This window comes from Heptranchias perlo, chromosome 1 (genome assembly GCF_035084215.1).
Source record: "Heptranchias perlo isolate sHepPer1 chromosome 1, sHepPer1.hap1, whole genome shotgun sequence".
NCBI lineage: Eukaryota > Metazoa > Chordata > Chondrichthyes > Hexanchiformes > Hexanchidae > Heptranchias > Heptranchias perlo.
Window position 1 is genome coordinate 117,998,429 of NC_090325.1, and position 24,057 is coordinate 118,022,485.

The following is a 24,057-nucleotide window of genomic DNA, read 5'->3' on the forward strand; positions in this document are numbered from 1 at the left end:
TGGGAGAGAGTAAGGTGTTATTAGTGAAAAGTAAATTTAAAACCGATATATTACAAAGAATTTTCTTACTCAAATGATGATACATGGGTGGAATAATCTGCCAGACAATTCAAGGAGGCAAGAACATGAGAGAATTTCAAATTGTAGTTGGGTGCTAGACTGAGATAGTTTGGATACTATGGCGACAAGTTTGATGAGCTGAATGACCTTTTCTTATTTTTGATTGTTCTTCCGATATCACCCATATTTAGTTTGATGTAGTATTTCATGCTGAATTCTTTCTTATTTGGAAACTCTTCACCTGTCCTTGTACTTGTTATCTCTTTTCTAAATAATGTGCTTCCAGTTTTGCATCTTTGAAGTGATAACTGATTCTTAAAATGCACAGATTCATTGTTATATTTGACATTGAATTTTAAATTTCAGACAATATTGTGAGCTGTTGGTATGAAGTGATGCTGCGTTCTATCTAGATGTCAGGATAATTTATCATCATAACTGCATTACGTGGTTTGGCAATGAGCCATAGAGATCATGAATGTTCCAGGTTCCATTTATGGTCTGTGCTGAATTAACAATTCTCAGCTGACGTGATAGTGAGGACAGCACAGGTTTTTTTGGCGTCCATATGCTGGGGAGGAATAAAATCAGCAAGAAGTTCCAATTGATAGCTACTATCCAGCAGCATCCTCAATGAGTGGCCGAGCTGTTGACAAGTCCACTAGCCCATGCTCATTTGTAGGTAGTATTACTTTAAAAATTGCTATCCGTGAAACTTCTTCTAATAGTGCATGAGATGTCAGATGGGGGCAGTGTTGACTTTGCCTGTATTGGCTCCTCTTTCTAATAATTTACCAACACTCATTGTTTAAGCTGACAGTGCTAAATCCTAGATGGAACCCTGCTGCAGCTATCGATCACTGCCTTCAGGAGAGAAAGGGTGAAATGAGAAAATCCTGGGTTAAGTGTGGAATTTGGTACCCGACCACTTCCAAACTAATAACTAATTACAACTTGAACTTTCTTAATGTCCTTGCCTCCTTGACTTATGGAGCAGATTATTCCAACCATGTATCACCATTTGGGTAAAAAAAATATATTTCTAATACAACTGTTCTAAATTTACTTTTCACTAATTTAAATCAGTTCCCTCATCTAACTTGTTGACATCTGAAAATGAGTAAGTATTGAGACCAACTGAGGAGAATGAATAAATGTACTTTTTTTTGAAGGAAGCAAACTTGTATTTTAACTCATTTTGTATTGTATGTGTAGTATTTCTGAGAACATAAAAATTTGGGGACAATTGCTTAACATTTTTTAACTTGAAACTTCTATTTTTAGGTCGACAACTTCTCCTCAAAGCAGTGAACCGGGTTTGGACTGAACTAATTGTCAGCAAGAAACAAGCTCTGGAGGAGATTTTTAAAGTAACACTACCTACAAATGAGCGTGGGCTAGTGGACTTGTCAACAGCTCGGCCACTCATTGAGGATGCAGCTTTAAAATGCTGGCAAAATCACATGGGTAAGAACTACTACAACATTTTAATTGGAATTTAACAGAAACTCCTCAAACATTCGTAGAGTTAAAAAAAAATGGTATTGAAGTGAAATAAGTAGTCAGAACTGTGATAGACAATTGGTGAGATATTTTAGGTAACTGATTGTATTTGTATTTTAGGTTGGAACAGACAATATTTGGTTACAGGGAGAATTGCTGGAAATAGAGAGAACACAGGACATTAATATTAATATATTTCTGATTAATCAGTTCCTGTTGGGTAAAATAGAATGTATTGTAAAAATGATGGGAGTTCAGTCTGTGTAGATCTTGTCTGTCTGGATTAGACTGATGTGGAGATGCCGGTGATGGACTGGGATTGACAAATGTAAGGAATCTTACAACATCAGGTTATAGTCCAACTGTTTTATTAGACTGGTAGTTGGGGTGGAGTTGGGGTACCCACCAAGTCTCTCCATCTACCAAAAGAAGCTACTGTTCATTGGTTTCTGCAGATTAATTTTTTTTTTTGTATCTACAAATGTTAATTATTTCCACAATTGTTCTGAAAACAGAATCAAACATAGGTAAAAGCTAAAAGTTTTAAAAGTAAATGGTGCATATGCATGTCCTTCAGAGCACTGTAGCATGCATGGAACATATAAGTTTACTGATATGATTCTCAACATGGCAGTGCGCTTCGAGAGTAAATTTACTGATCCCAACTCAAAGGGAGTATGGATAAAGATGACACTACAACGTTGTAGCGCTGATTCTGCAGCCTGCGCTCCCTTCAAGTGCAGTTTCCTGCTGGAACTGCGGGTTGGTGAATTTACCCTAAACTGCCCACAAGAAGGAAAAACTATTCCTATGTATCTTTTAAGTGTCCCAAATCAGCCAGGACAACCTGGATACACCATTGAAAAAGACACTTGTGATACCTGCAGAGCCAATTTTGCAGTCTGAATGAGAGAAAGCAAAAGAATGTTATGGAGGCAGAGGTATCCTAGCATCCATGGTATAGATGAAAACACTATAGACATGCTATGCAGTGGAGTTTTGATTATCAAACCTACTGTGAGAAAAGAAAAATAGTGCATTAATGCCACTTTTATATTGCACTGAAGGACAAGTGTCAGCCCTATTTTCACAGCAGTGGTGAGGCATGTTTTGATTGCTTGCTCACATCATTGTAAAATTGAGGACAGCAGAGCTCCATGGGTACCGAAATGCATGCTTAGGTTTATAGGTATGATTCTTAATATGGCAACAAGCTTTAAAGGTAAATTCACCAATCCCATCCTTGAAGGGAGCACAGGGTTGGAGATAGGTCGACAAGCATACCTCCTTACTGGATCTACAAATTTGGCTTCACTGGCTTCTCACTGCAGTATGATTTTTTTTAATGATTGAAGAATTGTCATAACTAGCTTCTTTCATCTTTTAAAAAATGATGAGTTTTTGAACCAACAGCAAAAGTGTGATATAAAAGAATTATAACTGGTGTAATACAATAATCCGTTCCCTCTAGCCCTTTATCCAAATCACTGAAATACACAGTAAACAGAAGCAGTTCCAGAACAGAAACCTATAGGACACTGCTATCCACTTCCAGCCACTGAAAACTGCTCTTAACTCTTTCCTTTTAACTTGTTTTTAATCCAATTTGCTATCATTCCCCTAACACAATACCCCTTAATCTTACATACATAGAATTACCTAGAATTTCAGTTCAGAAACGGGCATTCGGCCCAACTGGTCAATGCTAGTTTTTTTGCTCCATACGAGCCTCCTCCCACTGTACTTCATCTAACACTATCAGCATATCCTTCTATTCCATTCTTCCTCATGTACTTATCTAGCTTCCCCTTAAGATCGCTAGTTTCAAATAAAATTAGTACCTTTTAATATTAAGTCTCCAAGTTTAGGCAAATCCTTAGTTTTGAATTTTGAGTAACTCATGCCCAGCTTTCCAGTACTAGAATCTAGTCCAGATATCTTCTCCAATAGTCTCCTATATGTACCTTTTCAAAGGCTTTCTGAAAGTCCATGAACATCACAACCACTGTAAGTGACTCGGTTGACCTACTGGCAAGTGAATGATGTTTGCAGACTGCACAATGGGAATATCGTGTCTGTGTGAAAAAACAGAAAGGAAACATTAAAGGAGATTGAATATTGTGGATTCAGGGTGATGGAGTCTCCCAAAGAATGGCAGGATTTGTGCCTGTAGTTTCTCCTTACTATTTTATTTTGGCTGTGACAAAACTTGAAAATGTAGTAAACAGGGAAGAGGATAGTGGCAGACTTCAGGAGGACATAGACTGGTGAAATGGGCAGATATATTAATTTAATGTAGAGAAGTGTGAAGTGATGCATTTTGGGAGGAAGAATGAGGAGAGGCAATATAAACTAAATTGTATAATTTTAATGGGAACAGAGAAACCTGGGGGTTCACATACACAAATCTTTAAAAGTGGCAGGACAAGTTGATAAAACTGTTCTTAAAAAAAAAGCATATGGGGTCATTGGCTTTATAAATAGTGGCATGGAGTATAAAAGCAAGGAAGTTATGCTAAACATTTATAAATCACTGATTGGGCCTCAGCTACAGTATTGTGTCCAATTCTGAGATTTAACAGAATGATACCAGGCATGTGGGATTCTAGCTATGTGGAGAGACTAGAAAAGCTGAGATTGTTCTCCTTAGAGCAGAGAAGGCTAAGGGGAGATTTCATGGAAGCGTTAAAATTATGAGAGTAAATAAGGAGAAACTGTATCCACTGACGGGTGGATCGGTAACCAGAGGACAGAGATTTAAGGTAATTGGCAAAAGAACCAGAGGAGAGATGAGCAGAAATTGTTTTACACAGCAAGTTGTTATGATCTGGAATGTACTGCCTGAAAGGATGATGGAAGCAGATTCAATAGTAACTTTCAAAGGGGGACTGGATAAATACTTGAAAAGAAAAGATTGGCAGGGCTATGGGGAAATAGCAGGGGAGTGAGACTAATTGGGTAGTTGTTTCAAAGAGCCAGCACATGACACGATGGGCCAAATGGCTTCCTTCTGTGCTGTATCATTCTAAGCGTTGTGTGGAGGTATTAAAACCACAGTTTACTTTCTTAATTGGGGTGAGTGGTGCCACCAGACTTACGCAGAGACAGAAAATAAAATCACCAGCAGAGAGAACTTGGTTTGAACCTAGTCCATACTAGCAAGATATAATCTATTTTCTGCATGTAAAGGTTCTATGTAACACAAATTCCAGTTCTTGGTATGTGGGAGCTTAAAGCAGAAACTGCTCAAGTAGTTGGCATTTAATTGAAAACTTCGAACAACCATGAGTACTGGCTGCTGTGGGGAAGGATGATTGGATGCTGAAAATGGAAATGCTACATTCCCCAGTATTGACATCTGAGATTTCTCACCTTGATCAGTATGTAGTGAGCACTGACTAAACATTTCTGTTGGAGGAAGCAATATTTAGAACTATACTTCTAAAAATTTATCTAACCATAGTTCATTGCTGGGCCAGCCAACAGTATTCACTATTTCAAATGTTAATGCTGATTTTTTTAAAAATTCAAATAATATAATAATGGTTTTAACATTGGTAGTGGGAAGGTTGTCATAGCTTTGTTCTGAAAGTGGTACACCCAATCTGCCTTGTTCCAACTGGAAAATGATGGTCATGGAAATGTAAAATTATATTTTGATCAATTTTGGGATTTTTTCTACCATTCACTGATATTTTCCATGAAGACAAATTAGCTAAATATGCAATGAATTGAAATTAAGCACTAATACAGTACTCGCCACTCAAAGCACAATATAACCAAAACTAATTACATTTCACAAAGAATTAAATTCAGCTGCCCCATCTTCAGAGAAGTTTAAAACAGACATGGTGAACTGTGTGAATCATGAGTACTGTCCAATAAAATGACAGTACATAAATTAAGAAACACCAGTTTGTGAAACCAATTCCAATAACATTATGTTGGGTAGTGTTTAATTTCTTTGATTACACCATTTATTATTTTTTTAAATTAGCATTTTGATGGCAATAACATTTTCATTGCCTGCTGTTAGTCTTTATGAATGTTACTTTGAATGCAGTAGACTGTGGCTTTAGATAAATGGTGATCTTGTGTTTTTAATGTTTAGTGGAAATTAATATTCTTGTTTCAACTCTTTCTGTTCACTATTGAAGAAGGCAGCTGTGTTTGTGTTCTAATTCTTCACCCATATGTAATAATGAGTTAAAACATAAAGTATGAGTAGGCAAGCAGAAAAGTGGACGATGAGGAAAAAGTGTGAACATTTGGAGGCAAAAAGAAACTGATGAATTTGTGTGCTATTGACCATGCACAATTAGGGTTATGTCTTTTAACACCCATGGGACCGTAGTACAAGCGAAGAGTCATGGGGAGATATAAGTGGAAGCCAAGACTGGAGCCAGATATTGTGAGGAAGACAGCAGAGGGAGCCAAGACAAGTATCGGGAGGGAGAGCAGCCAGGATTGGGTCAGGAGTCAGGAGGGAACAAGCAGCCAAAGTTGGAACAGGAGCTAGCATCCAGGAAGTAGATCACTGACTTGTAATGTCATGAAGTGCTACAATACAGGTTCAGCCCTCTTCCCTAGTAAGGCAGGGAAAAATTGATACTAGAATCTCTCAAGGCCACTCTGGCAAGCCACCTGACAGTTGGAATTGACAGTCAGAAATGGCCAACTTGTCCCATTCTCTTATTTACATGAGGTTTAAGGCTGAGGGTTTAACTAGATGTAAGGGACTGCATTGAATTACAACCCAGAAGCAGCCCATGTGGCCCATCCAGTCCATGGTGAAGTTTATCCTCCACACCAGCAGTAGTCCTAAATCCACATGCCCACCCTGGTCTCTTTAACCCCTTTCCCTTCAACCACCTATCTAGTCTATTCTTAAATAAAGACATGGCCCCACAACATAAAGGAAGTTTATCCTACCTGCTGTCATCCCTTACATTTAATCTTATATCTATATTCCCTCATTTTAGGCCCCTCAACCAATGTAAACAGTCTGTTTCTATCTACTCTGTCTTAATCCATTCATCATTTTGAACACCCCTATTAAACCACCCTATAATCACCTCCGTTCTAACAAAAATAGTCCCTGTGTTTTTTTATTTTTATATTTCCTCATAACAGACAACATCCTAGTGAATCTGCCCTCTACCCTTTCTACTACTTCAGTGTCATTCCCCAAAGCTGCCACAGTATTTCAAAGGTGGTCATTGCATCTTGACTTTTATATTCTATATTTCTTGCTATAAAACCTAGTATTCCATTAGCTTTTTTTTAATAGACGTATCCACTTAAGTGCTAGTTTTAATGTTTTGTGAACCTGAACTCTCAAATCCTTCTACTCCTCCACATCACCCAACTTTCACCCATTCAAAGTTTACCTTTTTTTTTAACTAAAATGTACCACCTCACAATTACTGATAGTGAGTTCCATTTACCACTTTTTTGTCCCATTCCGCCATCTTCCAGCCCAGCTAGCTCGCTCTTCATCTTTCTACAATCTGCCCTACTCCAATCTGGTGCCTGTATTTTTGTAGTAAACTTTTCCCTTTCTATTTGGACCTTAAAACTTATATTATGGTCATTACTCCTGAGCTGCTCACCCACATTTAATTCATCTATCTTGATCTATTTCATTATTCATAACTGTATCTAGCACACATCTTCCTTTATAGACATTCAAACATACTGCTTGAAGGAGTCCTGCATACTTTTTAGAAAGTCCATTTCCTTTTTTCTGTTGAATTCCTCCCTATATCCCAGTCAGTGAGTGTGTCATTAAAATGTCCTAGAACAACAATAAAATAGATATTCTTCTAAGACTGTATTACACATATTGTCAGAACCACAGAATTAATGCATTGGCTTGATGCACGTTTAAGCTTTAATTCAAATCGCTTTTCGTACATATCCTGATTACCTGCAATGCAAAACCAGCAGTGATATTAAATTACTTCCATTGCTAGATAAACTAGGACACTATAAAGAGAGGGATTAATGGAGCAGAGACTGTTTCAGCATCTGGCACTGTCAGAGCTTTTGCATAAACTGTAAGTGTCTGTAATCCTAATTAAGGTGTTCACATGCAATATTTTTAAGCGCTTCAAATAATTGTCATTGCACTATTACCTCCATGTTAATCCTATCAGGCTATTTTTTGAAATATTGTAATTTGTCATATATCTTTTAAATATAGAGATGTTACACAGTATAGAATCCAATGGGGTAGATTATCCAACTGGCAGTATCCAGGCACACGAGACCTGGGAAATGAGGCATGTGCCACATTTTACCAGCCCCCTGCTCTTTTCTCAAAAAAAACACAATTTTGAGGGATGCATTCAAGGTGGGTGGTAGCTAAGTTGACATTTGCAATCTCTCGCCGATCAACTCGTGTGTAATTCCGTGCTACTAATGCCAGATCCTGCTCTTACAACATGATGCCTATGCATTATATTAGAAGAAACTAATGCTATCTTGAAACACAGTAACATTCCGCCTTTTCAGGAAATACCTTTTTAAAATGCAAACAAAATTTTCAAAATAGATCTAGCATTCAGTGCTGTTCTATCTTTCATTTGGAGGCCGAAGAAGAGCATGAATTAAGCAATACCATGGGGGTTCATCTGCACTGGAGGCAGTCTGGCTGTACCCACCATTATCCACAACCATATTTCCAGTCCCAGGCACAGCTGTCTGTAACTATCGGAAAATAATAGTTTCTGCAGGCTAAGGTTCACCAGAGAAACAGTGATGGAGTCTCAACCACAGTAGCCGTCAAGTCCAAAACTTCTATGCCTTGGTCCTTTTAACACCAGGTTATTGTCCAACAAATTTATTTTAAAATCACAAGCTTTCGGAGATTATCCCCTTCGTCAGGTGAAACAGTCTCATTCACCTGACGAAGGGGATAATCTCCGAAAGCTTGTGATTTTAAAATAAATTTGTTGGACTATAACCTGGTGTTGTAAGATTCCTTACATTTGTCCACCCCAGTCCATCACCGGCATCTCCACATCTTGGTCCTTTTAGGCCTCCGCAGGGAATATCTGCAACATCAATCAATCAGCTGTACACAGATGCATCAAGCATGTATCATTGATGCCCTGTTCAGCAGCACAGAATCATGCAGGTCAGTGCTCGCTTCTCAGGCAGCAGTCACGATTCTTTTATTTTAAGACAATCCTCTGGGCTTGGGTTATCTGAAGGCGAACTCAGACTTAGAGAATGGCTCCTGTGAGACAACAGCCATTTTCTGCAGCTCTTGTTAATGACACCCTTGTGAGACCTACGGTCAGAAAGTGAATGTAGTTATGATGATGCTCATGCATCTATCAGGATTATATTAGAAGAAACTAATTATATCTTGAAACACAGTTTCAGATGCCTGGACAGATTGGGTAGGGATTACATTACAGCTCCACCAAGGTCTACAAGATCATATTTGTCTGCAGCATGCTGCACAGTTTTGCCATCCAAAGAGGCCTAACTCTGGAACAAAAGGAAGTAGCAATCAGCACCAGAGGATGACACTGATAATAACCCTAGCAAGTCACTGCTGCAACAGCTTTGCAGTCAGGAAGAGTAGTACATCAGGATCTCATAGAGGAGCTAGTGAAACCCTGCATAATGGCTCTCTCCCATCTGATCCGCCAGCATGTTCAAGCGGAAAAGAGAACTGTTGTAGATTGGAGATGAAGGCCTCGTTGGCAGCAGTATGTGCTTTTAGAACAGATGCTCCCACACTGGCATTGAGCGCTCTGCTGTAGATGATGTGCTGGGCTTGTTAATGGAGACTGTGAGATGCAACTAATTGTTGGGGGACACCTGTGCAAAATCCGTACCCGGCACGGACACGATGGCCGAATGGCCTTCTGTGCCGTAATTTTCATAACTTTCTATGAAAATATGGAAAAATGCTGCGTACTAGAGATTGAGTGAACAGGCAGAGAAAAAACATGAGAAGGATAGTGCAGACTCTCAGCTGGAAGGTCACCTCCAGCTTCACCCACTCCCTCTGTTATTAATGTTCAAGATTTTGTGTGGCTTCACAAAGGCATTCAAAGTCTTTTAGCCATGGTGCCATCCTTCAGTTCTGCCATCATTTCTGTTATATGCTGCCTTGTCCTGCAAGTAGAGAAATAGTGTTCAGATGTTGGAAGTGTCAGGAGCATAAAGAATGACATCCAAGTTTCCATACTGCCGCCCATGTGTGTGAGTATATGAATATGCATAATTGTAGCTAGTTTTGTCGAAAGGATATTTTGTGTGAAGCTGTTTTAAGAAGTCAGCATGCCAACAGCTTCAGTGCTGAAAAGGCAGGCATGGTAAGCATTAAAGGGCTTGTAAGGCTTTCTAAGTATTTTGTATAGGAGAGCAATGTGTAATGACGTAAGAGGCAACACTTTGTGACATTCATACTTTGCCCATCTATTCGGTATAAGTTACTGGTGGCAGTTTTTTTCAGATCCAAAAACTTTTTCCAGATCCGTTGCTAGTGCCTCTGAGTGATGCAGACCAAATTGCCACATTGATCCATCCTCTACCAGACACTGTTAACAGCTCTCCTGTGGGGAGGGTGCCATCATATACTAGGCAGGACAATCTTTATTTCCCGCATTTCTTGAAGCAATACCTCTATTGCTATATCCATAAATCTGGGCTCTCTCTTGGTGATGCTCTATTATATTTGTATATGATGTTTGCGAGCAAAGAAAAAGTCTCTGCCTTTTGAACAGCTGTCCTAGCCCTTTTAGGTGCTGCAACACCAAATCAGCAAGCTCTCTGTGACTGGCAAATTCCCACCGGGAAGCTCACTGTGAATATCTAACTTGGGCAGTTGCCGCTTCCTGCCCCTAAAGTGTGGTCAACAGAAAGTGCATCTCAATAAAAAAATAAATCTGACAAGATTACATTTTTTTCTGGGTTTTCAAAGTTAGGAGGGTTGAATTTCTACAGTGGATTCTCCCACTTGTCTGCCGTAACTTCAACAGAAGAGCTGCAGAAATTCCAGAGAAATGGCATGAGTGCTGTTAATGCCTTTTTTCTGGCATTTCTGCGGCTCTTCCATTAAAGTTACGCAGATGACTGGGAGAAATCCCATGGTAATTTAAATCAAGATTTTTAAAAATCAATTTTTGGTTTATTTCCATTGTTCTTCCTCATTATTGCAACATTAATTTATCATCTCAATGAGTAACCTAAAAGCGCTTCATTGGATCTCCACCAGAATTCAGAAGGAACACCCTGGTACTGATTTTTCTTTTGAAGAAACATACTAGCACTTTTCGTCCATCCCACTGCTTGCTGTTCACATCTGTTTTGGAACGCAAACCAGAATATAATAATGTAATTAAACAACTAGTTTACCAATGTTTCTCAAATCCCATATGCCACCCCAGATCTAACTGCTTTTTAATTTCTATGATTTTTGACCGTGTCATCGCCACCCAACTCTGTGTTCATGTCTCCCATAATTTCCTCTTCAAGTTCATTCACTCTGACTTTTGACAAATCCACATCCTTGGTCAAAATCACCAACAACATTCTTTGTGCCCATGGTACATTATCCCTTCTCGATCTCTTCAAGATGTGGAGATGCCGGTGATGGACTGGGGTTGACAATTGTAAACAATTTTACAACACCAAGTTATAGTCCAGCAATTTTATTTTAAATTCACAAGCTTTCGGAGGCTTCCTCCTTCCTCAGGTGAACGTTGTTGGAAATGAAATCCTCGAAATGAAATCGCATTTATAATTCACAGAGCAATGCTTGGTGATTACAGACAGTTTTTTCAACTGCCCGTTGCCAAGGCAATCAGTGTGCAGACAGACAGGTGTTACCTGCAAGGTCTCCGAATATACAAATCACCAAAAAAAAACAAAAAACTAAAAAAAACAGAGATAGAGAGGTAGAAACATAGAAAAGACAGCAACTGACCCTTTATATTAAAAACAGATAACATTTGTTCGCTGGTGGGGTAACGTGTAGCGTGACATGAACCCAAGATCCCGGTTGAGGCCGTCCGATCTCTTCAAGGCATCGGCGATTCCTTCTATCTCCATCGTTTCGTCATAGTCCACCGCCAAAGGACTGCCTCACTTTCATTCCTACTTGTCTCACTGTAGCTGTCACCTATCTAATAGTAAATTCTCCTTCTACCTCTGCACAGTCACTTGAGGAGTGCCCTTGGGCACCATTTTTCATAGGTGTGGGTTCTGCTTCCACATTTATGTTGATGACACCCTGCTCTGTCTCTCCACCACCATCCTGAACTCCACAACTATCATTGTATTGTCATGATGTGGAGATGCCGGTGATGGACTGGGGTTGACAATTGTAAACAATTTTACAACACCAAGTTATAGTCCAGCAATTTTATTTTAAATTCACAAGCTTTCGGAGGCTTCCTCCTTCCTCAGGTGAATGATGTCGAAATGAAATCCTCGAAATGAAATCGCATTTATAATTCACAGAATTATAAATGCGATTTCATTTCGAGGATTTCATTTCGACATCATTCACCTGAGGAAGGAGGAAGCCTCCGAAAGCTTGTGAATTTAAAATAAAATTGCTGGACTATAACTTGGTGTTGTAAAATTGTTTACAATTGTATTGTCAGATTACTTATCTGAACATCAAGTCGTGGATGAGCCAGTACTTTATCCAGCTGAAGATGGGAACGACTATGGCTGTCATTTTCAGAACCCACCAAAACCTCCCTCCCTTGGCTCCAGCTCCATCCCCCTCCCCTACTACTTACTCACCCTGAACCTGATGATGTGCAACCTCGATGTCCTATTTATTTGAACCTGGGCTTAGTTTCAGACCCTATATCCTATCCATCACCAAGACCACTTACTTTCGCCTGCCCTTACCTCACCCCCACCCCCACTGAAACTCTTATGCATGCTCCTCAGCTGCAACCTACAGAAATTACAATTTGTTCAAAACTCCTGTCACCCGCATTCTGATCCATGCTAAAGTATCCATCACCCTACCCTCGAAGGTTTTCATTGGCTCCCCATCTCCCAACACTTTAAAGTCAAGATGTTCCTCTTTGTTTACAAATCCCTCCATGGCTTCGACCCACCCTACATCCTAGTCCATGCCCTTCTATCTTTCTGTTCATTCTCCCTTTCCTGTGTTTCACATCAGTGGCACAGCCTTTAGTCCTCTTGGCTCTACTCTCTGGGACCCCCTGCCTAAATCCCTCGACCATGCTACTTCACTCCATCCCTTTAAAAGTCTCCTCAAAACCTATCTCTTCAATCATGCTTTCAGTCATCGTTCCCTAACTGTTCTCTTAATGCTCACCATCTGTTTCTCTTTGAAATGCCTTGGGACACTCACTTTGTTAGAGGGGCCATTTAAATGCAAGTTGTTTATGCAAAAACTTCCAGTAGAGATTGACTTGCTTCAATAAATTAGCAATATTTAAATCAGATTTAAGATAAATTTCACTTTTTTTATCGCCGCTTCTTCCTTCCAAAAATGGGAATGCTGCAAACAGTCCTTTGGTTCCAAGCCCAAATCAAATAGAGCCTTGTTTCAACATGTAATATCCTATGGAAATTGGGATTTTTGTAAAAGACTATGAAACTTCAAACAGCCTAATGATTCTTGTCACGTAGATTAACATCCGGCAGTTTCTGACAGTTCATGGAGTAGTTGCTTGCCTTTGTGCTTTTGAAGTGGAACAAATTTTATAGTTCCTAACTTCTTCCTTCCTTTGACAGTATTGCCTGGCTATCTTGTTGCCATGTAAAACACCACCAGATTTTAATCTGTTGAGTAGACTGTCATCCACACATCGGATACCAAGTTCATTTGAAAATAGTTCTCAGTCTGGACTATTTATATATCCTGTGAGCACATCTATAAGAACTGACACAAAGCATTTCTTTAATAGTTGAAACTTATTTGTGGATTCTCACCAAACTTGAATAAAACGTTCCCCAGTTATGCTGTTGATTCTTTTTGATAACATATATTCTGGGATTTTTGGTGGATTGCACCATCTTCTTGTGCATTGTACGATGTTCTTGAACATTTAACTTGTCATTATTAGATTGTCGCAATCTTCATGAGAAATGTTCTCTCATCAGACTTCCATTTCCTTTCAATATTCAGGGAGTGGAAAACCATTTCCCAATATGTTCATGTGCCCAAATCCATGGACTTTTACCCAAAATTACTTAAGACTGTATTTGATTATTACCAGCCTTATGTGATTTTCCCCACATCAGAAAAAAAGAACACGGGAACTTTCCACTTTTACTGTTCAATTCAACTCCTCCCCATTTTCTCCACTTTTCTTACTTCCTGTCCTGAAAGTCGTGATGCGTATTGAAGTATGGCCCCACAGGGGATACAACCACCTAAGTGGTAGCTTTTTCATGTGGGATTCCAGATAGTGAATGTCAAAAGATGCTTTTATCATGTCCAATTCTGTTGGCACCAGGCATCAACACACACAAGCAGTTTCCAACAGGAATCATTGGTTATCATTTGGAGGTGCGAACCCTCGCTAACTTTTTTTTGCTCTTTCTAGCACAGGGATGCTGAGGCCAATTGTAGGCCCTATTGCCACCCTGCATGGTCCAGGGATCAAGCCTGGAACCATCTTTGCTGCTTTGTTCAATATTGCATATTTAATTACTGATCTAACTCCTGATATGTTACAGTAAATTTGTAATGCGCTGAAGGTGATGCTGTTGGTGCTGAATTTTAGCCCCTTTAGCTGTCATTGACACTTGTATATATCTCTGGTGATTTTCTAACATTATGACTGCCTTTTTTTAACAGTCATTATAAAATCAAACCTGTTTTGCACACCTATTGCAGCATATAGCATGGTTAGATGCAGAGTAAATCCCTCTGGTCTAATATTGTGTCTCAACTCCAACCTTAGAAGCATACCACTATCACACCAACCATCCTTGAGGCTTCTGAGTGAAATTGCAGCCACATGTGTGGTTTTGTGCTGTTGGATCTTGCCAACCAGGACTGTCCAAATTAATTTCATGATGGGGTCTTATAACCAGTAGAGAGAGATCATCTTCGTCTAGATTGTGCCATATTTTGTACATAAATTGTTTACTGTAGGATGAATTGTAAATAATTGTTTGTTTTGTTCTGTTTCCTGTGATGGTAGGAACTATTACTGAAATAATGTGGCTTGATATTTATAGTCTCGTGTGTTCTTATTTCTACATTTATTTGACTTTTATAGTATTGCTATACAAAAGTCACTGGTACATTATTATATGCTAGTATTGTTGAAAATCCTAGAATACTGTTTGGAGATTAATTTTTTTTGCCTTGTTTCTCTCTTGGGTAGCCCATGAAAAGAAGTATATTAGTAGAGGAGAAGCAACCATAGCTCCTGCTACACAATCAAAGCTATCACGTGTGAGCAGTGGGTTTGGCCTGTCAAAGTTGACTGGATCCAGGCGAAACCGGAAGGAAAGTGGAATCAGTAAAAATAACCTCACATCACAGGTAGACTTTCTCCCTTTTAATTAGATCCTTTCAGTCTGCATCACCCAGGTCTGTAATTGAGATAATGGCTGTAATCTGTTGATTATTTTGCTACAATTTAGTGAACTGAGAAATCCAGAAGAATGACAAATAAAAACTTAACCTCCTAACAGTGGTATCCATTGCCTCATAATATCAGCAGCAGCAATGCCCAAAGGAAAAAAAGGAAACTTTCAAGGAATCTTGCTAGGCAATTCTGTTGTCTTCAACCAATGCCAGGGTTATATTATGTTTTAGAGATCGAATTAAATATGGACTCGGACAGAATGTAACTTCAAACACAATATATTGAAACCAGCTTGTATACTCCTGAATTGGTGGTAGTATAAAAGAGAGCTACCCCAAGGGATTGGTTTTATTCTGATTCAGGTGCATTCCAATATTACCTGACAGTGGACTACACAAAGACGACGACTCCTGCCGCAAACATTCCATCCGCTGTTGCCCATTCAATTGAAATTTTGGATAAAGTAAATTTTCACAATGCTGTCATGCATTCACACACTGTGAGCTAACCAGCATAACTAAGCCAGCTTCACTCATTTGCCTGGATAGATTTAATATACCAAGCACTGTGTAACATTATCACAGTAATATTAAATAAGATAGATGTAACCCGTAGTGATTTACTGTGTGGGGTTTTTATTTATTCTGCAAGGTGACTTGAATGTATCTGGAAATGTAAGGGGTGATACCATCCCATGAGGAGCTACGCTCACAGGCCGGAGAATCGGGGCTACAATGTTGTACCCGATCTCTGACCCTTGCTCCCTGTGAGGGCACTTCCTTCTGAAGCACAGGATTTCAGAATCACCTATGAAATCTTATAAAAGTTTGGCACTTCTTCAGTAAATACTGCTATTAATTTGTTTTTCTTCCCCTCAGGAAACCTCCCAGTGGATGTTCACTCACATTGCTGTTGTGCGGGATTTAGTGGATATGCAATATAAAGAATATCAGGAGGTAATGGCAATATACTTTTTTAAATATAACTTTTTCAAATATAATTTTTTATCTGGTGAACCAAGGGTTTTTTGAATTTGGTGCTGTCCAGTATCTAGGTATTCAGACATTCAGTTGTTTATCATATTTATTGCAAGCAGATATTCAAAGGTTTGGTTAAGCATAGCGACCCAATGATGGGAGAATGTGTAGTATGGTTTATATACACATAAGCAGACCCTCAAAATTTGTCTATATCTTTGCTGTACCAGTGTAAAAAATATCTTTACCATGCAACATAACTTTTTTTGGTTGAGAGTATATTTTTTACAATAGGGAAACCTATAAAAAAGCTTATCGCAGCAGTAGCTTTTAGGATGCTGCTGGTATTTACATTAAAGTACACATGAGATTAATAGGGGCGCCAGTATTCAGACCATCAGTAATGGTGCTGATTGTCTGCTCCACAACTGCATGTTGAGAAGAGGGAAAATTTAAGCAAGTGAAAAATGAGGAAATACATTTGAAGGTGGCAGCACAAGATGATAAAGCTGTTTTATTAAAAAAAAGTATACGGGATCCTTGGCTTTATAAATAGAGGCATAGAGTACAAAAGCAAGGAAGTTATGCTAAACCTTTATAAATCACTGGTTAGGCCTCAGTTGGAGTATTATGTCCAATTTTGGCCACCACACTTTAGGAAGGATGTCAAGGCCTTGCAGAGGAGATTTACTATAATTATATCAGGGATGAGGGACTTCAGTTATATGGAGAGAGTAGAGAAACTGGGATTGTTCTGGCTTAGAGCAGAGAAGGTTATGGGAAGATTTAAAAGAGGTATTCAAAATTATGACTGGTTTTGATAGAGTTAATAAGGAAAATCTGTTTCCACTGGCAGGTGGGTTGGTAACCCGAGGACACAGACCTAAGATAACTGGCAAAAGAATCAAAAGGGAAATGAGAATTTATTTTATGTAGCAAGTTATGATCTGGAATGCACTGCCTGAAAAGATGATGGAAGCTGATTCAATAGTAACTTTCAAAAGGGAATTGGATATATACTAGAAAGATTTGCAGGGCTATGGTGAAAGAGCAGGGGAGTGGGACTATTTAGGTAAAGAACACGATGGGCCGAATGGCCTCCTAATGTGCTATGCTAAGATAGCTGCTTGCTGAGCTGGGTCTGGATTAATTCTGATACAATGATGCATGTTTGAGTTCTTAAAAGGCTAGATTTTTATTTAAAATAAATACAGACAGCACTTTTTCAGTTATAAAGAAGCCTGTTTTATGTCAATCTGTACCTATGGCATTTTCAATTTAGTTCTCTATGTATGTTATTACTTGCTGCAAGGTTCATGTTTTGGTAAGGGCAAGCATGGTAACAGCGTACTTAACTCTATTGATTTTAATCAGAATATTTTTGTGTAGGTCAGAGCCTTGTTGATTGTACACTCAACAGAGATTTGGATAGGGTGGGGGTGGTGCAGGAGAAAAAAGATTAATTACAGTAACATCATTATTGGGACACACTGATGTAAGCCGGGGAGAGATGAGGAGACATTTTTTCACTCAGCGAGTTATGATGATCTGGAATGCATTGCCTGAAAGGGTGATGGAGCAGATTCAATAGTAACTTTAAAACGGGAATTGGATATATACTTGAAAAGTAGAAATTTGAGGCGCTTTGGGGAAAGAGCAGAAGAGTGGGACTAATTGTATAGCTCTTTCAGAGAGCCAGCACGATGTGCTGTATGATTCTAGAAGTACTTTCCTTCAATATTACTCGCCTTAGAATTGCCGTACCCTACAAATTTCCCTTTTCAATGGTCTTCACAAAGAGTATACATTTCTGTGCTGAGTTAGCCAACTTTGGCTGTGGCAGCAGGAGGGGCACTATAATTGGCCTTAGTACCCCTGGGTAAGAAGGGATAAATCTGCCAGGGTTCCTTGTCTTGATCAATATCCAGTAACCTTGCTGGATGTGTGTGTATATGTGGATGCTGGGAGGAAGGATTGGACTTGGCTATGACGCCCTCCCCCAATTGAATTATCTGCCAACACTCAACTGTTGAGACTGACACACAAATAATGTCACTTGAGAGTGAAGCCAAAGAGTAATGAGCACTTGTGAAATCATATAGCATTCAAATTATATTTTCATGAGAGGAAAGGCGAAGAGAAAATTGGCAAAAGATTCTTTCTTAAAAATGTACAATTTTCATGCTTTCAGGAACACTTGCCAGTGAGTATTATTTCTGTTTCCTTGTAAGTTAACAGCTTATTATACAATGACAACACCAGCCAACGATAGAAGATTAAAAACGATTAGCATATTGTATATTGGCAGTGAAGTCTGTCAATGTCTTCAAAATACAGTTGATATGTAGCTTTAAGTACAGACTGCTGAAGAGTGATTAGTGACTTTTAATATTCATTTTCTCTGTTTGAGTCAATAGCAGTTGTTTATGATGAATTATTTGAATTTGATGGTCACCTGCAGATCTCACATGATTTTTTAAAAATGTAGTTTATAGGGTTATGCTGCCAAGCCTAGATTATCACAGACAGGAAGTGGATTTTTGAGAAATAATCAGTATTGGGCCAAAATTTTATATTACCAATTTATATATTGACATGTCTGGTAACCATCAGTATGTTAAAACATATGTGTATGTATTGACCATCCACTGCACATATGGAACTCTCTCTTTCCTCCCCCCTCCACACCCCTGTTAACAATTAATTTTGTCATTTGCAGCGTCAGCAAAATGCCCTGAAGTATGTAACTGAAGAATGGGCTCAGATAGAGTATGAGCTACTGCGAGAGAGAGGCTTGTGGGGGCCTCCAATTGGATCACATCTAGATAAATGGATGTTGGAAATGCCAGAGGGACCCTGCCGAATGAGAAAGAAGATGGTGCGGAATGACATGTTTTATATACATTATCCCTATTTACCAGAAAGTGAGCAGGAGTCTACCAGTCTGCTGGTGAGTATTGCAGAAGCTGGCATTAAAAAGGAACAAATATTTTTGGCATGCTTCCTAATTTATTAAAAATTGTTGTGCTGTAAACCGTAGCAGTCTTATTACTGAAACATATATTTGCTCATTAATGGAATTTGACATTTCTTCATCAGTGACATTTGAGAATATTGGTTTATTCTTCTGTGATTAACTTGCTAGATTATTTTAATTAGTGTGGCAAAAAGAATACCAGTCTATTAGAGTATGATCATGAAAATCTATATTCTATTCAAGAACAACATCAACTACAAATCTTCGAACAATTTTCCAAATATAATTTTCAAGAATATGATAGTCAAGACCTTGTATAGTGATTAAGAATATCCTCAACTATGCATCTTTACATGAAGTATCATGACAAAGTTATTAAAATGGGCAGTATTTACCATTCTTATGTATCTGTCAGTGAGGATTCCTAATTTCCTAAAAATTGTTATAAATTTAATTTTAATTATTATTTTGTAAAAAATTTTTTAGAATTCATGTTACTGTGCCCCCACAACTGATTTTTTTTCATTTCCTGAGGCTGTATCACAGTTAAAGAAGTTTACCTGCCAATTATTTTTTTAAATCATAGTTAATTTTTAAGGTTGTGTGTTTTATTTTACTGTAGCTGTGGTCAGAAGCAGTGCATTCAGTATACAAATAATGTTCACATCTGCTCTTAGGCTATAGGTTCTAGTTCTGAGGTTGCGGCAGTAAAGTGGAGGTCTGTGTTCTTTGTATACAGAGGAATGGTTCTGATCCTGTTTCCCTTCTTCACTGTACCCTGTAATGGAAGCACTTCTCCAGTTCTCTGAATCTGTAGCTCACATTGTAATTTAAAACATAAAACCAGGATGTGTAATTGGTCCTGATCATTGGTTTAGATCTGGATAGCTAATGAATTCAATCAGATTTTCACAATCTTGTAACAAAATTGGGTTCATCTTTTTAAAAAGCATTAAAAATGTCATGCTATTTACTTTGACAAGGCTTTAAACACAATTGTTTACTTTTGCATCTTTAACATTTAGCGTTAGGATAAAGTTCTTTTGGACTTGAAGTTGATTATGATTTTGTAGTGTTTATTTTTGGCAAGTTCAGCATTGCCAATGAAATGTAATATCTCTATTGTAATTTGGCCGCCTGTTCCTCAAAAATTGCAAGTTGTAAATGTGTGGTACATAAATTTTCAGGTGCTGTGCTGCATATGAAACTTGCTCACATTTGAGTTCACCTAATCAATTTTCAAGCATTACTTAATTTCTGAACTGCACTGCCACCTACTTGTTATGTTTACTGTGTGCATCTGTACCTAAAGGTAGTTACAACGGTTTGTTTCTTCATGATGCTGAAATTCTGATGAGCATTTCCCATATTATTCTCAATACCTTACTTTAGTCTGTCACCGCTAGTAAACTGCCTGAGGTGCCTTGGTTTGATGATGACAGTATGGTTTCTGAGAAGGTAAAAGAGAAAAAAAATGTCAAGAGCAATGGTTGCTGTGCCCATTAAGAAATTAAAGTGAATGAACCTGCATGATGGGCATTGTAACATAGCTTTATGATTGGCTTTTCATGATGCATCTTTTTGAGCTACAAGATGATGATTCACTCTTCACGGCAGGATTTGTTATTTCTTTGCACTTGTCACCAAAATAGATCTTTGTAGACTGTTTTATACTGCACACTAACATGCTTTCTTGGGCTGGAGTCTCACCCTAGCACTTGAAATAACATAATTGCTATTTTTGTGGCCTCGTGATTTAAGCTACATTGTTGCAAAACAAGTGTCAGCAAAAGTATGTGATGTCTAAGTTGAGTCAGCCCCTTCCTTTTCTTCTCCCGCTCTCCTCCCCCCCCAACAAAAAAATGGGATAAATATATGAACAAAGCCTATTTAAAAATCCGACACAATTTTGAACAGTTTTTATATTATGTCTCTTAACTTCATTGTTAATTATTGTTTCACAAAGAAAAGCATAACTTTTGCTAAAGCATGTTACCGAAGAAGTGTTCAGCATAAAGTACTTGTGAATATTAATTTGTTTTGGCAGCTGGTTGTCTTTAGCACACATCATAAGCCTGTGGCCGGCTACTGCAAACACCTTTTATGTCTGTCATATAATGTGTAGTGACATCTCATTAGTAAGGTTCAGGATTGCTTTTATAAAAAAAAGATATAGTACATCTCTATGTATTTTGCTTTTATAGAAACCTGCTCGCTATCGTAGAGCTATAAGTTATGATAGTAAAGAATACTACCTACGGCTGTCTGCTGGAAACCCTACTATGTATCCAGATACAATTGAAGAGAGCTCAGAGGGTGAAACCACCCAGCACGAACTAGAGCATGGAGAAGACACAATTGCAAGAGTCAAAGGTTAAAGCATTATATTGTCTATACTCTATATAAATATGTAGTTCCTTTAGTGCCTAGCAACAGGGATGCAGCAGGACTGGACCTATGTTCCAGCCATTACATAACATGTAAAAAAATAACATTACTATAAATTGATGCTCTGCATTTTTGTAACAAAATAAAAATAAATGTTGAATATATGTTGCCTCATGACATACCCCACCATCTCAAATTGCAGTGGGACTTTTCTACATAATAACAGTCACTGCACTCCTAAAGCAATTCATTCTGTGAAGCATCTTGAGACGGTCCGATGGGGTGACAAATGCAAGTATTCCTTTTTCCATAATGGAAATAGTACAGTGACTCAATAGCAAGTGCTCTTCAGTAATTGGTTATGGTAAATATATATTTAAAATCTGTAATAATGAGTTGTCAGAAGGTATTATCAATTTAGAATTTAAAGGAACATAGGAACAGGAGTAGGCCATTCGTCCCCTTCAGCCTGTTCTGCCATTCAATTAGATCATGGCTGATCTGTACCTTAATTCCATTTTACCTGCCTTTGCTTCATATTCCTTGATATCCTTACCTAATAAAAATCTATTGATCTCAGTCTTGAAAATTTCAGTTGACCCAGCATCCACAGCCTTTTGATGGAGGGAAGAAAGAAAGAGTTCTGGATTTTGAATATGCATTGTGTGGAAAAAGTGCCTCCTCAAATGGCCTAGCTCTAATTTTAAGATTACTATCCCTTATTCTGGATTCCCCACCAGAGGAAATAGTTTCTCTGTATCTACTCTGTCTGATCCCTTTATCATTTTAAAGACCTTGATTCGATCACCCTCAACCTTCTAAACTCAAGGGGATACAAACCAAGCTTATGCAACCTGTCCTCATAATTTAACCCTCTAAGCCCAGGGGTTACAAGGTTCTGATAATCTAAACATCAAGGATAAATCTTAATCAGGTCATTGTTATCAGTAGCCCTTAAACTGATTGGCAAAAGTCTACCCAAGTACATTTACATAGTGAAACTATAGTTTTTGTTGAGAAGATGAAAACCGTCAGGAAGAGGTCTACGAAGCTTCTGAAGTTTAATCAACATCTACAGCAGTCAGAATTCGCTCATGGAGCTGATAATAGCCTGGATGCGTAACATAGACCTACTAAAATTGCAGGAAAGTGACCCAGGAAAGTTTTAAGGAAGGATATAAAAATTACAGAAAAGATAGCTGACGGTAGCCATGAAATTAGTGGCCACATGTATGAGCGTGTTCACGTGATCTGCACTGCAGTAATAATTGAACTTTTTGCAGCAGTTTACTAATTATGGCCGCTAAAATGGATTTAATAAAAAGTAAAATTGCATTTGGGCCATTCTTTTTACGGGTTACCTCTTCAGATCAAGTGCATTTTTGTTGAACATGTAGATTAACATAAAATGTAATTGTTTAGGAATTGTGAAGCCTCCACTGAAACGTTCACGTTCTGCCCCTGATGGTGGAGATGATGACAACACAGAACCTTTCCTTGACCAGATCTCTGAGGGAAGTTCTATGGATGAAGAAGAGAAGACTGATAACCAAACTCTGCTACGATTACTAGAGGAGGGAGAAAAGGTACAGAAGCTGATTACTGTCTTTTCCCCTGGGGAGTGGAGCGACTTGATCTGCGTGTTTTTTTAAACTAAGAAGATTAAATTCCTTTTTATAATAAAGTTATTTGAAAGCCTACTCAAGATTCTGGAGCTCAGAGTAAAACAGCAAAGAACTGAGTACATGGAAAAGTTAAGTAACATCAAAAATTAGAATTTCAGCCCTTTCTAGTGCAGATCAATATAACTACAGTCCAGTGGCACTAATGCTTAGACAGTAATAGTATTGCTAGATCTCAATTAATCTCTCAGTCCTCAATAATGGGTATCTAACGATTAGTAGAACAAATGGACTTTTATGGCAGCTCTATTATTACTGAGTTGGTCCTGTAGAAGAAATGTTTCTTTTTTCCTTGGTATCACATGATGGGAGGAAAACGTTTTACAACACTAAAGGAGGTAATTTTCACTTTTGGTGGGATACAAAACTGGTGGCAGCGGATCAGCCAGCCGTTATACGCCCCACCTGATTTTCCTTTCTATTGACTTCGATGGGAAGGGAAATCAGACGTGGTCTATAACTGGTGTGGCCGATCCACTACCACCCCCCCCCCCCACCGTTTTCCACCTCACCAAAATTGAAAATTACTCCCTCTGACTTTAGGCTAGAGTTGTAACCAGATCAGCAGTAACAGTATGGAGAACTGTTTTTTGAAAAATAATATCCTATTTCATAGAAGTAAAGTATTTATAAATATTCTGTGCTCCACTTGTAGTAAATTAACTTTGTCTGCACAATCAGCATAACTGGTATCAGCTCTGCCCGAATCTAATGCATTAAAAGTAATACATGACTTCAGTTTATCTAGACAGGATTATTGACTCACGACACATGCATTACTTTTCTCCACATAAAAGTAGCATCCTCTCTCGACCCTCCCTAACTTTGACTCCTCAGCTCTCCCCAACTTCATTTTTGACCTTCTATTCTCTGGGTTTCTTGACTCCCCAACCCCCCCGACTCCATAATCA

The 24,057-nt window shown here is 38.5% G+C and overlaps 1 protein-coding gene across 1 annotated transcript in view; it reads left to right on the forward strand.

Moving 5' to 3' along the window:
- wdfy3 (WD repeat and FYVE domain containing 3) overlaps window positions 1-24,057 on the forward strand; it is a 431,872-nt gene that overhangs the window by 341,720 nt on the left and 66,095 nt on the right. Inside the window, exons 39-45 of the mRNA XM_067990523.1 lie at window positions 1,345-1,527; window positions 14,916-15,076; window positions 16,001-16,078; window positions 18,819-19,049; window positions 20,469-20,534; window positions 21,281-21,449; window positions 22,887-23,050. Of these exons, the coding sequence (XP_067846624.1) occupies window positions 1,345-1,527; window positions 14,916-15,076; window positions 16,001-16,078; window positions 18,819-19,049; window positions 20,469-20,534; window positions 21,281-21,449; window positions 22,887-23,050 (1,052 nt within the window). The remainder of the gene's footprint in view (window positions 1-1,344; window positions 1,528-14,915; window positions 15,077-16,000; window positions 16,079-18,818; window positions 19,050-20,468; window positions 20,535-21,280; window positions 21,450-22,886; window positions 23,051-24,057) is intronic.